The sequence below is a fragment of the Natrix helvetica genome (assembly GCF_964273705.1).
Source record: "Natrix helvetica genome assembly, chromosome: 6".
Lineage (NCBI taxonomy): Eukaryota > Metazoa > Chordata > Lepidosauria > Squamata > Natricidae > Natrix > Natrix helvetica.
In genome coordinates this window covers 12,550,204-12,564,222 of record NC_138553.1, presented here as the reverse complement: position 1 = coordinate 12,564,222, position 14,019 = coordinate 12,550,204, and the positions used below count along the sequence as shown (strand labels likewise).

Here is a 14,019-nt window from a genome sequence, read left to right as displayed (position 1 = left end):
CAAAAGTGACTCAAATCCTGCCACTGAAATTCAGTCAACTTCTAGAGGTGAAAATGGGGACCGCTTGCCTTCTGATCCTTTCCTGTTCTTATTTCCCTCCTAAAATCCTGTCTTGGTCCCCAAATATCCTAGAAATGACCCATCTCAATGACATCATTAGCCTTTTGAGTAATGCCATTTGTATCCCCACAGACGATAAAATTCTGACCAGAGGACAAAATTGTGGCTCCTTATCCACAATTGTCTTCCTTTATGTGCATTCAGATTCAGATGGTTCAGACCGGTTTGAGCGAACTGTATGTCAATTTTACATCTGGTTCGCTGAACTAGTAGTTCCAAGGACTGGCTGGCCCCACCCACCCCACTCTGCCCTTCCCAGGAGTCTGCATGCAGCCTGTTTTGGATGCCAGTTAAGGCCCTGGTTGGAGGCTCTGGGAGAGCAAAATACGGCCCTCCGAGAAGTTCCGCAAGTCCGGAAATGGACCCACTTCTGGCCTCCAGAGGGTCTCCAGGCTCCAGGGGAAGCCATTTTCACCCTCCTGGAGGCTCAAGGAACACCTCCTTAGACTGGGGAGGGTGAAAATTTGCCAAGTAGGCCACGCCCACCCAGCAACCTGGCAGAGAACCGCTTGCTAAAATTGTTCAATCCCGCTCCTGCACAACATTCTATCATAGTGATGGCAAACCTTTATGACACCAAGTGCCCAAATTGGAATGCGTGTGCAGCATGCATGTGCTGGAGCGCCAGAAACCCAAAGACCAGCGTGCCACCGTGCGCATGTGCACCAGCCAGCTGGTCTTCAGGTTTCCGGCAGACCAGTGCGCACGAAGACCAGGTGGCTGGTGCTCATGCATGCGCCAGAAACCCAAAGACCAGGTCCCAAAGACCAGCTGATCTTCGGGTTTCCGGCATTTGCAAAGACCAGCTGGCTGGCATATATGTGCATGCTTGGAAACCAGAAGGACAGCTGCCAACGGCACACAGGTTCGCCATCACAGCTCTATCAAATACAACTCTTAGTATCTAGATCACATGGTACCTAGATAACTTGTAAATTATACTGCTTTGCAATATAATTTCCCACAGATTCAGTCAATACTTGTGCACACATGATAGATGCATGTTATATACTAACAAAGGACAGATTTTCACCAAGGAGAAAGCAAACACATCCTGAAAGCAGGCCAATGACCCATCAGCTCACTGTTGTCCTATCTCTTTCCAGATTCTGAAGTCAGCTTTTCTTAGCCAAGGACTGAACCCAAAATCTCCCGCCTGCAGAAGCACATGTTCTACCAAGAGTTACATCCTTTGATCCAGATCACAGAAGTAAGCTGAGGATTCTTTTACCGCAACAGATTTTTGACGTCAGGGAAGGAGATTAGTTAGAAATTTTTTAAAAAAATAGCCTGGGGCATTTTAGATACACATAGTCTCATAAAGCTTTAGATGTGGCCCAGAAAGTCCCTTTAAAGAGCTGTTGCCAATTTATATTTTGTAATATGATAGAGAGAGAAAGATGACAAATGCATGGGGAGCAATCCTTAATTGCAATTAGTTCCACTTTTATTAGAATCTTGGCTCGGGATTTTTTTTTTTAATCTATCGTCTTTTTATTTTCCAAGTTTAGCACACTCTATTTTGATTCATAGCCTTAGCTGTAAATGACTTTAGATTTGAAATTTTATTGACCGGGGCTATTGAAAAGCTGAAAAATGATAAGCTATGCCCTTGAAACTAGAGTACAAAATGACCACGAAACTGCTACATGATTAGAAGCAGAATACAACAATATAAGTCATCACATTACAAAGACAACTTGTAGACTCTTGTTTTCTGTTTTGCATTTAAATATTTCAAACCAATTATACATTCCCCTTTTAGGTGCTTGAATAACTAGCTAGTTGATTAGCTGTGGAGAACTGTCACAACTTAAAAGAGAAGAGAAAAAGGGACACCACAGAATTACCACTGACCCACCAATTGATTATCCAAAGTGCATGATTCAGCTCCAAAGCAATGGCTCATATAAGCTTGGCAGTTCCATCACTGTTTTCCCAACCTTTTTGGCTATTTATATACTCTGCATTCTTGATCCTAAGCCATTTAGATAAATGAGGTTGAAATCACTGAGATTTAAAAAAACATAGCTGAGGATACACAGATGCTGAAAGCGAAGAGCACATTTTGATGAGACAAGAAGGACAAGCGCTATGTGCCCAAGGACTCAACCGATCAGAAATCCTGGAACATTTTACATGTTCACTGTTGCGCTGTAATAAAAATAGTTTATTTTACATATTGCTTTTGGAACTCACGTGATGTGATCCCTGGACAACTTTGCATGACTCACAATTCATGAATATTTGCTTTTGCCAAAGGAGAGATTGACCATGTCAGTTTAGAGGCCATCTAAACCCAAGATACATCACATCTTCTGGTTATGTTAGGACTACAATTTCCCAAATTTCCAGGTATTGAAAGCATATAAGATTGGAGAAAGCTACCTGATTATCTGGATAGAACTCAGTGGAAAAAGATGGTTGCGTAAAATAAAATAAAAATCCAGTGTAGTTTTCATAAGGTTGCTGTGATGGATACATGTATAACATTGCATTATAATGCAGAATGTAATTTAACCAATGCTCTAGTTTGCAAACTCCCAGTGATTCAAGAAGTGAAATTTACCCAAGGAGGTGCTTTATTAAACAAAACTTATAAAGAAGGACAATCGCTAATAATGAATTCTAATTGTTTCTGTGCCTTTGACTGTCTTTACTCCTAGCAACTATCTCAGCAAGTCCCTGCAGTTTTCTTGAGAAGATTTCAAAGCCTTACTATTGTCTTCTTCCTAGGGCTGACAGTGAGTGATTGACTGAAGTTTCCCCAGCTGGCTTTGTGTATAAGGCAAGATTAGAACTCACAGCCTCTGGGTTTCTAGCCTGATATCTTAATCACTACAAGAAACTAGCTTTCAATGAATTATAATACCTGATTACAGGAATGTCAATTTTCATGTAATCTGTCCCAGATTCACACGTCCCTTCTTACTGGCTTCATCTTAGAAGTATTTGACATCCATAATCAACTTTGCTCTCCTTTTGAGTGAGGCGGATATGATGAAACAAGCTGCTTTTATAATTATTAGGAAAGACGTTTTAAAGTTAACGTTTATTGTTTTCATTTTTAAGGCTTTCTATTTGTCATTTGCGGAAAAGTATGTTTGTAGTTTGCTTTTTGCCTTAACCTGGGCAGCACCTAACTCCAATGGACTCTGGGTGGCTCAGAGTGTAAACAACAAATATAAAATGGCATATGAAAATAACTAGATGGTTGAAGCAGTCAACAACTCAAACATGTCACACACACAAAAGGAGGTCCACCCATCCTAGGCCAACATCTGGGGGAAGAAACTAGAACTCAAGATGAACGTGCTACAGAGAAGGCAAATTTCTGTGATCTCAATGGATAGCATTGCATAATCACAACATAACAGTGTTTATGATGTTTATCGTTCTATGTTTCCCAGAACTGTTAAGGCACTGCATTGCATATGAGGCCTCTAAACAACCATCCATCGTATAGATGGATATCGTATGTATAATCCAACCAACCAACCAACCAACCAACCAACCAACCAACCAACCAACCAACCAACCAACCAACCAACCAACCAACCAGTTAAAAAACTCATGTTGTTAAAATGGACAGTTAAATCTAAGACAGATGTCTGCAGTTTATTTGACATTGTTCCCTAATTGGGCATTGCAACATTTCATTTTTTAAAAGTGTAATTTCTACCTGCTTCCAATTTCCCAACAAATTACTTTACTGATCTAGAATTAGGAAAATACAGTCCTGTATTTTCTAGGCCCATGATGGTGAACCAATGACATGCATGCCGGAAGTGGCACGCAGAGCCTTCTCTCTGGGCATTCGAGCCGTTGCCCGTTGCTCTTCCGGGTTCCGGCACGCCGGCCAGCTGGTCTTCACACACGTGGGAGTGCCGGAAACCAAAAGACCAGCCGCCGGGTGTGCATGCATGCATGTGCCGGAAAGATGATCTTCCTGTTTCCGGCGTGCACATATGCACCGGCCATCTGGTCTTATCGCACGCATGCATGCCAGAAACCATAAAACCAGGTGGCTGGTGGGCATGTGCGTGCCGGAAACCAGAATATCATCTTCCCGGGGCATGCCTGCACACCCTGCGGCTGCTCTTACAGTTTCTGGCATGCGCACATGTTCCCTTTTCAGCACTCGGTGCCAAAAAGGTTTGCCAACACTGTTCTAGGCTTTTAAAGCAGTGGGGCACAGATGCTGAAAATGGGAGATGTGATATAGAGTACAACAAAACCATGTAATGTATTCATGCACCATCAGGCAACCAGGAATGTGTTGTTTTTAGATGATATCTGAGTTCAGTTGTTTTCCTAAAGATGTTTCATTATCAATCTAGGTGACATCATTGGTGAGGGAGAATGCAGATTGCTGGTTGCTTATATGTAGCAATTTATTTTGCCAATCTTGATGGTTCCTTTTCTATTTCTTCTTCCTTGACTGTTTGTCTGATACTCTTTCCTGTTTCTGGCAAATGGTATGTTGATGGGTAGATATATCTACAGGAAAACAGTCAAGCTCAAGAACACAAGGAACCAAACAGTCCGACACTGAGCTACATAAATTCTTACCATTAGACTCAGAAACGTACTGTCTATTAATAAGGCAGAGAAGAATCTTCTTGTTGGGGGTTATAAGACCAGGGAAAATCCATGGACCTTAATCCTCTCTCCATTTGGTTCAACAGCATGGAAGCTTATTTTGTAGGGGAAGCTACAGGGAGCATCTCTCTTCTGTGTCTCCTTTGGCAAAAGTGAACAGTTAAACCCGCAGAGAAAATGGCCACCTCGTGTTGACCTTGGCCAAGAACAAGGCAACTCCTTGTTTGTAAGTAGAGAAAGATTCCAAGCTCCAATTCAGACTTTACAATCCATTTCTGTTATCTCTCTTTATTTATAACAGCATGTTTAAACAGAACTTGTCAGCAGCACTTAGAGAAAGCAGAGTAAAAAAAAAAGGGAAGGGGGGTGGGGGAAGAAGTTTTAGTTTCAGCACAGAGAAGGAGCTCTACTTCTATGGCCAGTGAAGAGTAACAGATGTATAAAGAGAATGCCACCTTCATCCTAGAAGCCACCAGCTGGGACAGTTCTCCATAACTGTACACATGACATCCACGTAAAGTTACCTATCTACATGTCGGCTAACACTTTGCTTAAAAGCAGCCACAGCTGCCCCCTGGTCCGGCAGAGGCCCTCTTTTGTAAGCTGTGTTACTGAATGCATACCCTTCAGACGGAGGATAATCAGAGATGCTGGGATGCTGGAAGAAAGAAAAACAAACGAGATTAGTTGTCGATTACATAAAGTCTGCCAGAGATCTTTCATTGCAAACTATGCATGGCCATTCTCTACACATCCTCCACAGAACTGTTATTGCATTGTTGCAACCTGAAAAGTTGAGTCCATACCATTTTTCAACATGGAATGGCCTGGATATTTTAACAAGGAAAAGCTATCGGGCAGATGCTCTGACTGGTACATGGAATGCAGTGGTGGGTTTCCATTTTTTTTTACTACCAGTTCACTTGTGCGCATAATGCTTCTGCGCATGTTCAGAAGTGCCGGGGCGGGTGGGTGGAGCCTCCCACTGCCGCCACTACCTGTTCGCCCGATCCTGGCTGAACTGGGAGCAACCCACCTCTGATGGAATGATATTCCCAGCCCCTTGCATCCCAAGAAATCTGAGCTAGAAATTGATGAATTATAAATTCATAAAGCTTACAAACAACTGGGCAATACCCCACTCAATCATCATTCCTTAAAGAAGGAAATGTGTCCTACAGATCAAAATGATATATAAAGAAGAAGAAGAAGAAGAAGAAGAAGAGGAGGAGGAGGAGGAGGAGGAGGAGGAGGAGGAGGAGGAGGAGGAGGAGGAGGAGGAGGAGGAGGAGGAGGAGGAGGAAGCACCTGGTGGGGCTTATGATGCACCCACTTAAGGACATCTTTTCCATGATAGTTCTTTACTCTAAAAGTATTGTTTTGAACCTGGAGTCTTTTGAATGTTTTAGCACTGAGCTATGATTTCCTTTACAAGGGGAATTCAGAACTTGTCAAATTATTGGTCCCATTGGATCAACTGTCACACAGGTTGCTACAGTTACATAAACTAATTAGCCAGCCTTGTCAATGGAGGAATGGACATCACTCCAAAGACCCCAAACCACAAAATGACCTTAAATCATTGCAATAGGACTTAATACAATATACAATACAATACAATAGCAGAGATGGAAGGGACCTTGGAGGTCTTCTAGTCCAACCCCCTGCCTAGGCAGGAAACCCTATACCGTTTCAGACAGATGGCTATCCAACATCTTCTTAAAGACTTCCAGTGTTGGGGCATTCACAACTTCTGGAGGCAAGCTGTTCCACTGATTAATTGTTCTAACTGTCAGGAAGTTTCTCCTCAGTTCTAAGTTTCTTCTTTTCTTGATTAGTTTCCACCCATTGCTTTTTGTTCTACCCTCAGGTGCCTTCTCAAGCCCAGTTTATATTTTGATATGGCAAGGCTCAAATAAAGACCTGCTCAGAAGACAGGGAAAAGGCACACAATGGAGCTCAACAGAGATTAAGCTAGGACTAATTTTCAAGAAACAGAATTTCCTAGATTTGAAGTCAACGCTTAGCTCTGTGCATTAAGCTGCGTAACCATGGCAGCAGTATGCATGCTGTTAATTCATTCAAAGATGCTTTTTTCCCAAAACAAAAAGGGGAAAGAATCTGTTTTCTTAGTAAGAACAAGGTGTTTTTAGAAAATACTCAGTTAGAATACATTGATATTTTTCCACCATTCAATCACACTACTCGTGAGACTTCAGTCAAAGAATACCAAAGGAAGGCTAGAAAGCTTTTGTGTTGGCGTTTTTCTGCTGTCATTGATCACAAAGACAGGTTACACTCAGTTATCATAGACTACTAGTGCGGTATGATTAAGAAAATGTATGCTTATTTGTTTCTCCCATCCAAGATTCTCATGGGATGGGATGGAATGGAATGGAATAGAATAGAATATGGAATGGAATGGAATAGAATATGGAGTGGAATGAAATAGAATGGAGCAGGGAATGGAATGGAATAGGAAATAGAATGGAATGGAATCGAAAATAGAATAGAATAGAATAGTATATGGAATGGAATAGAATATGGAATGGAATGGAATAGAATATGGAGTGGAATGAAATGGAATGGAACAGGGAATGGAATGGAATAGGAAATAGAATGGAATGGAATTGAAAATAGAATAGAATAGAATAGTATATGGAATGGAATAGAATATGGAATGGAATGGAATAGAATATGGAGTGGAATGAAATGGAATGGAGCAGGGAATGGAATGGAATAGGAAATAGAATGGAATGGAATCGAAAATAGAATAGAATAGAATAGTATATGGAATGGAATAGAATATGGAATGGAATGGAATAGAATATGGAGTGGAATGAAATGGAATGGAACAGGGAATGGAATGGAATAGAATATGGAATGGAATGAATGGAATAGGAAATGGAATCGAAAGTAGAATAGAATAGAATATGGAATAGAATGGAATAGAATAGGGAGTGGAATGAAATGGAATGGAACAGGGAATGGAATGGAATGGAATAGGAAATGGAATGGAATAGGAATAGGAAATGGAATGGAATGGAATGGAATAGGAAATGGAATCGAAAGAATAGACTAGAACAGAACAGAACAAATGTATTTGGCCAAGTGTGATTGGACAGACAAGGAATTTGTCTCTGGTGCAGACACTCTCCTTGTATATGTGGAACATACTTCTCCAATTCACAGATAATATAGACCAGTGATGGTGAAACGTTTTGGCAATGAGTGCCCAAACCAGAATATGCACATAATCGTGCGCCGGAGCACCAAAACACATGACAAGCTGGCTGGTGCTCTTGTGCGTGCCGGTCAGCTGGTCTTTGGGTTTCTGGCACTCTGGCACATGCAAAGATCAGCTGGCTGGCGTGAAACCAGAAGAGCAGCTGGTGACAGTGTGCATGCCAACAGAGTGCTCTGTGTGCCACCTCTGGCATGCGTGCCATAGATTCACCATCACGGATGTAGACTCTGGATGGGAAGTATGGTTATTTCAATAGAAGAGGCAACAACATCTTAGAGAAGCACATGAAACACAGTTCATTCAAACGTTGGGAAATCTGCACATTTGAATTAGGAGATCTAGAACTGCAACTATCCAGGTCTCTTTCCTAGCGAAACCCCCAGCAGGGGTTCATCATCTTGGCGTAACTCAAAAAAAGTTTCTAATAAAACTATTGTGAAACCTAGCAAATCCCTGGAACTTTTAAAGGAAAGTTTTTAAGCAGTCTTATTACTCATCATCTGTGGTGGTAGAACTCTTAACGCAAAGCAATTTGGTACCACCTCCCCACAAGGACGGAAATCCAGAGCAACGTTCTTCCTGCCCATCAAAATGAATCAGTGAATAACTACAGGTCATCTCCCTTGCTTGTTGCAACTGTACTTGGAAATGAATGGAAGGTTAATGATGTCTTCCTCACCAATAGAAACTTTGGTAACCTTCTCCATAAAACCATGATCTACCTAAATATAATTGCCTTTGAAGCGTTAGTGTCACACGAGGCAGCTTGAACAAACATGGATCTTTTAAAGTTCAGTATAATTTACCTAATTATATAGGTAAAGGTAAAGGTTACCCTTGCACATATGTGCTAGTTGTTCCTGACTCTAGGGGACGGTGCTCATCTCCGTTTCAAAGCCGAAGAGCCAGCACTACTATCAACCCCAGGATAGGGGTTGTTCCTCTATCCTGGTCCTATTAGACCTCTCGGCGGCTTTTGATACCATCGACCATGGTATCCTGTTGCGCCGACTGGAGGGGCTGGGGGTCCGGGGCACCGTTTTGCGGTGGTTCGGCTCCTACCTTTCCGGTCGGACGCAACGTGTGTTGGCAGGGGAGCAGAGGTCGACCCTAAGCCCCCTTACGTGTGGGGTGCCACAGGGGTCGGTCCTCTCGCCACTCCTGTTCAACACATATATGAAGCCGTTGGGTGAGATCATCCGTGGTTTTGGGGTGGGATATCATCTGTACGCTGATGATACACAGCTGTACATTTCCACCCCGAACCACCCCAACGAGGCCGTCGAAGTGATGTCCCGGTGTGTGGAGGCCGTACGGGTCTGGATGGATGACAACCGACTCAAACTCAACCCCTCCAAGACGGAGTGGTGTGTTGGCAGGGGAGCAGAGGTCGACCCTAAGCCCCCTTACGTGTGGGGTGCCACAGGGGTCGGTCCTCTCGCCACTCCTGTTCAACACATATATGAAGCCGTTGGGTGAGATCATCCGTGGTTTTGGGGTGGGATATCATCTGTACGCTGATGATACACAGCTGTACATTTCCACCCCGAACCACCCCAACGAGGCCGTCGAAGTGATATCCCGGTGTGTGGAGGCCGTACGGGTCTGGATGGATGACAACCGACTCAAACTCAACCCCTCCAAGACGGAGTGGCTGTGGGTACCGGCTCCCCGGTTCAGCCAATTAATTCCATCCTTGGCCATCGGGGGCGTTCAACTTGCCCCCGTGGAGCGGGCGCGCAATTTGGGCGTCCTCCTGGATGCCCGGCTGTCCATGGATGACCATGTGACAGCCGTGGCAAGGGGGGCGTTCCACCAGGTTCGCCTGGTGCGCCAATTGCGCCCCCTACTGGACCAGGACGCCTTACACACAGTCACTCACGCCCTGGTGACGTCCCGCCTGGACTACTGTAACGCTCTCTACATGGGGCTTCCCTTGAAATGCACCCGGAGGCTACAGCTGGTCCAGAACGCAGCCGCGTGGGTAATTATGGGGAGTACTAGGTACTCCCATGTGACACCTTTCCTGCGCGAGCTGCACTGGCTTCCTGTGGTCTATCGGGTGCGTTTCAAGGTTTTGATAACTATCTTTAAAGCGCTCCATGGCTCAGGACCTAGTTACTTGCGGGATCGTATTCTGCCCCATACATCCCTGCGACCAATTCGCTCGCACAGAGAGGGACTCCTCCAGGTGCTGTCCACCAGACAGTGTCGAGGGGCCGCGCCTAGGAGTAGAGCCTTCTCTGTGGCGGGCCCAGCCCTGTGGAATGACCTCCCTCCGGATATTAGGACTACGTCTGACCTCCGTTCCTTCCGAGTTAAGCTCAAGACCCACCTATTCCAAGTAGCTGGCCTGGCTCAACCATGATCTAACTATATCGCTCCTGACGGGTTTTTATTAGTGTAATTCAATTGAATTTATTTATTGGGGTTTTTAAATATTGTGACTTTTTAATCGTTTTTTAGCTATCAGCCTACCTCCTCCTTGTATACGTCTTATATACGTCCTTGTTATATGTATGTCCTGTCCAGATTTGTATTGTACTTTGTATTTTATTTGTTTTATTGTACGCCGCCCCGAGTCCTTCGGGAGAGGGTGCAGCTTAGAAATAAATAGTCTTCTTCTTCTTCTTCTTCACTGTCCGAAGACGTCTCCGTGGTCATGTGGCCGGCATGAATAAAAGCCAAAGGCACATCGAATGCTGCTATCTTCCCACCAAATGTGGTTCCTATTTTTCTACTTGCATTTTTTACCTGTTTTCAAACTGCTAGGTTGGCAGAGGCTGGGACAAATAATGGGAACTCCCTCCATTACGTGGTGCTAGGGATTGGAACCGCTGACCTGCTGACCTTTCTGATCGACAAGCTCAGTGTCTTAGCCACTGAGCCATCACGTCCCTTCAATATAGGCAATATACTGTAGGTAGTCCTCAATCAAGGACCATTAATGGAATCTGCACCTTAATGTTGTAAGTCGTGTCCCATTTATATAGGAGGCGTTCTTAAATAAATAACAATGCACATGCATTATTCCTGCCTCTCAATTCAAACCTTGCCATGCTTATTTTTTATTTACTAATTTATTTGTATCTTGCCTTTATTATTTTAATAAATAATTCAAGGTGGAGAACATACAGAATGCTCCTTCTTCCTCCTGTATTTTTCCCCTTGTATTTTCCCCACAACAACAACATTGTGAGGTAAGTTGGGCTGAAAGTGTGTGGTTGGTCCAAGGTCACCCAGCTGGCTTTCCTGGCTGAGGCAGGGACTTGAATTCACAGTCTTCTACTTTCTATCCTGGTGCCTTAAACACTAGAGCAAACTTATGGAGGAAAGAGATCTTAATAATTTACAGAATACAGAATAACGGAACTGGAAGGTCTTCTAGTCCAATTCCTGCAACCGTTCTTCATATGTTTTAGTCTCCAGGTCTTTAATCATCTTAGTTGCTCTTCTTTGGTCTTACTAAGGATTTATCTAGTCTATTCTCTCTCTCTCATCTATCATATCTATCTATCTATCTATCTATCTATCTATCTATCTATCTATCATCTATCTATCTATCTATCTATCTATCTATCTATCTATCTATCTATCTATCTATCTACCTATCTACCTACCTACCTACCTACCTACCTACCTACCTACCTACCTACCTATCATCTATCTATCTATCTATCTATCTATCTATCTATCTATCTATCTATCTATCTATCATCTATCTATCTATCTATCTATCTATCTATCTATCTATCTATCTATCTATCTATCTACCTATCTACCTATCTACCTACCTACCTACCTACCTATCATCTATCTATCTATCTATCTATCATCTATCTATCTATCTATCTATCTATCATCTATCTATCTATCTATCTATCTATCTATCATCTATCTATCTATCTATCTATCTATCTATCTATCTATCTATCTATCTATCTATCTATCTAATCTCTTATCCATCCATCCATCCATCCATCCATCCATCCATCCATCCATCCATCCATCCATCCATTTAGGAGGTCTTCTAATCCAACTCCCTGCTCAAGCAGGAGACCCTATACCACTCCAGACAAATGATTGTCTATTCTCTCCCTAAAAACCCCCAGTGTTGGAGCATCTACAATTTTTGAAGGCAAGCTGTTCCACTCGTTAATTGTTCTATTAGGAAATGTCTCCTTAGTTTTATATTGGACCTCTCTTTGATAGGTTTTCATCCATTACTTCTTGTCTTGCTCTCAGCTGCTTTGGAGAATAGGTTGTGCCCAGGGATGGGATTCAGCCGGTTCGGACTGGTTCGGTCGAACCAGATGCTAATTTTACATCCGGTAATTAAAAGGACTGGCTGGCTCCGCCCACCCCACTCCGCCCCTCCCAGGAGTCTCCACCCAGCCCATTTTGGATGCCAGGTAAGTGCAGGGTCCACACAGAGGCTCTGCGAGGGCAAAAAACATGCCTCCTGGAAGTTCCGGAAGTCCGGAAATGAGCCTGTTTCTGGCCTCCGGCGCCCTAGGGGGAGGCAGTTTTTGCCTTCCCAGAGATCAAGGAAAGCCTCCAGAGCCTGGGGAGGGCAAAAACGCCCCCCCCCCCCACTGCAGTGGTGCAGGAGGCCGACTAGGCCACGCCCACCATGCCCACACCCACTTTTCTCAACTATTGGAAGATTGCTATCCTGTCACCCCTAGTCCTTCTCATCCTTAGGAAGACTTCATCAACATCATCAGCAAGAATCTGAGCATAACCAAGTGGTTTAGATAAGCAGAATATGGAGCCCATCAGCCCCATCCTGATTATAGATCGGAATAAAAATGCTTTTTTTAAAAAAATGCATAAAGAAGCAATATTGCCTTCAAGTCCAATTCAAACCCTGACAACCCATATCGATGCATCCATGAAGTTTTCTTGGTCGATGTTTGCCTTATTGGGAATATATTTTTTTCCACTACCCAATCCATTCCACAGTCCTGCATTTCAGATCCCCTCCATCCCACTCATTCCATCCAAGTGCCAATCAAGCAAGCTGCAGGGCTTTTCAGATGGACCAAGGTTGCTTAACTGACCTTAATGCACAAATAAACAAACAAACAAACAAAGGGGGAAGAAATAAGGAAGGCAGGGAGATGATAAAAAGTGCTGCTCTTCCTTGTCAGGTTGAATTTGATTTTCCTTTTCCAGCCCTGTCAAAAAAGACTGCCCTATTCACTCTGAAGGACGCAAGCATACTTATTTTTGATTTTAATCATAAATTAGGCTTCTCCGCTGAATGCCTCCAGACACATCACGCTTATTAACTCTCAAATTCTCAGCATTCTCAGAACTCCAGTCCCATCTAAAAGGTGTCAGGCGGCAGAAGACACACACACATCCCCCCCAAAAACATCACACAACGGTTTCAAGGGATTCACAAGTCAAGCCGCACATTGGCATATTGTCACTTTTCAGGTGGCAGGTGCCATGGCACAAAATCATGTGCTGGAGTGAGATGCTGAACTCCGAAAAGTAGCTTGTTTGTTTGTTTTTAATGACCCAAACCTCATGACAGTTGAGCCTTCTTGCCAGAAACCTTGTCTGAAGACTTGCAAAGGTTTGGTGGCCTTTTGAGACTTTATTTAATTCTGGGATGCCATGAATGCCATCCAAGGGTTATGTAAGCGCCACACACTGTTGCTAAACTGCCCAGGCCTTGACAGAAACCCGTTCTGCAGTTGGACTATTTGAGAATAAAATATATGGCTTCCCGTACCTCGCTCGACAATCTTTTCATCTCTTGCTTCCTCTGTTGTTCTGCCACGTTGGCCACTGACTCAGCCAATTGGTTGAGTTCTTGCTCATTTGGGGCCCCCATGAAGCTCAGCAAAGGAGGCTCCCAGCCGTTCCTGAATCGGGGCACATAAGGTGGGATGAAGTGCTCTTTGGGCCACTCAGCTCTGCATTTAAGACAAAGGAAAGTAACGTCATAATTTAAAACCTTTACACCAGTGGGAGCAAAGTGACAATTGGATTACAAAACAGCCAGTCACACGCACACATTACATTATACAAAGAAA

General features: G+C 43.5%; 1 protein-coding gene across 3 annotated transcripts in view; it reads right to left on the bottom strand.

The window, feature by feature from the left end:
* EPS8 (EGFR pathway substrate 8, signaling adaptor) overlaps positions 1-14,019 on the bottom strand; it is a 175,275-nt gene that overhangs the window by 27,451 nt on the left and 133,805 nt on the right. For 2 of the 3 annotated variants that reach the window (XM_081956909.1, XM_081956911.1), the window contains exons 14-15: positions 13,716-13,899; positions 5,247-5,380 (exon numbers count right to left, since the gene is read on the bottom strand). In XM_081956909.1, coding sequence (XP_081813035.1) covers positions 5,247-5,380; positions 13,716-13,899 — 318 coding nt within the window. The remainder of the gene's footprint in view (positions 1-5,246; positions 5,381-13,715; positions 13,900-14,019) is intronic. The other variant, XM_081956910.1, reaches the window with a different exon arrangement.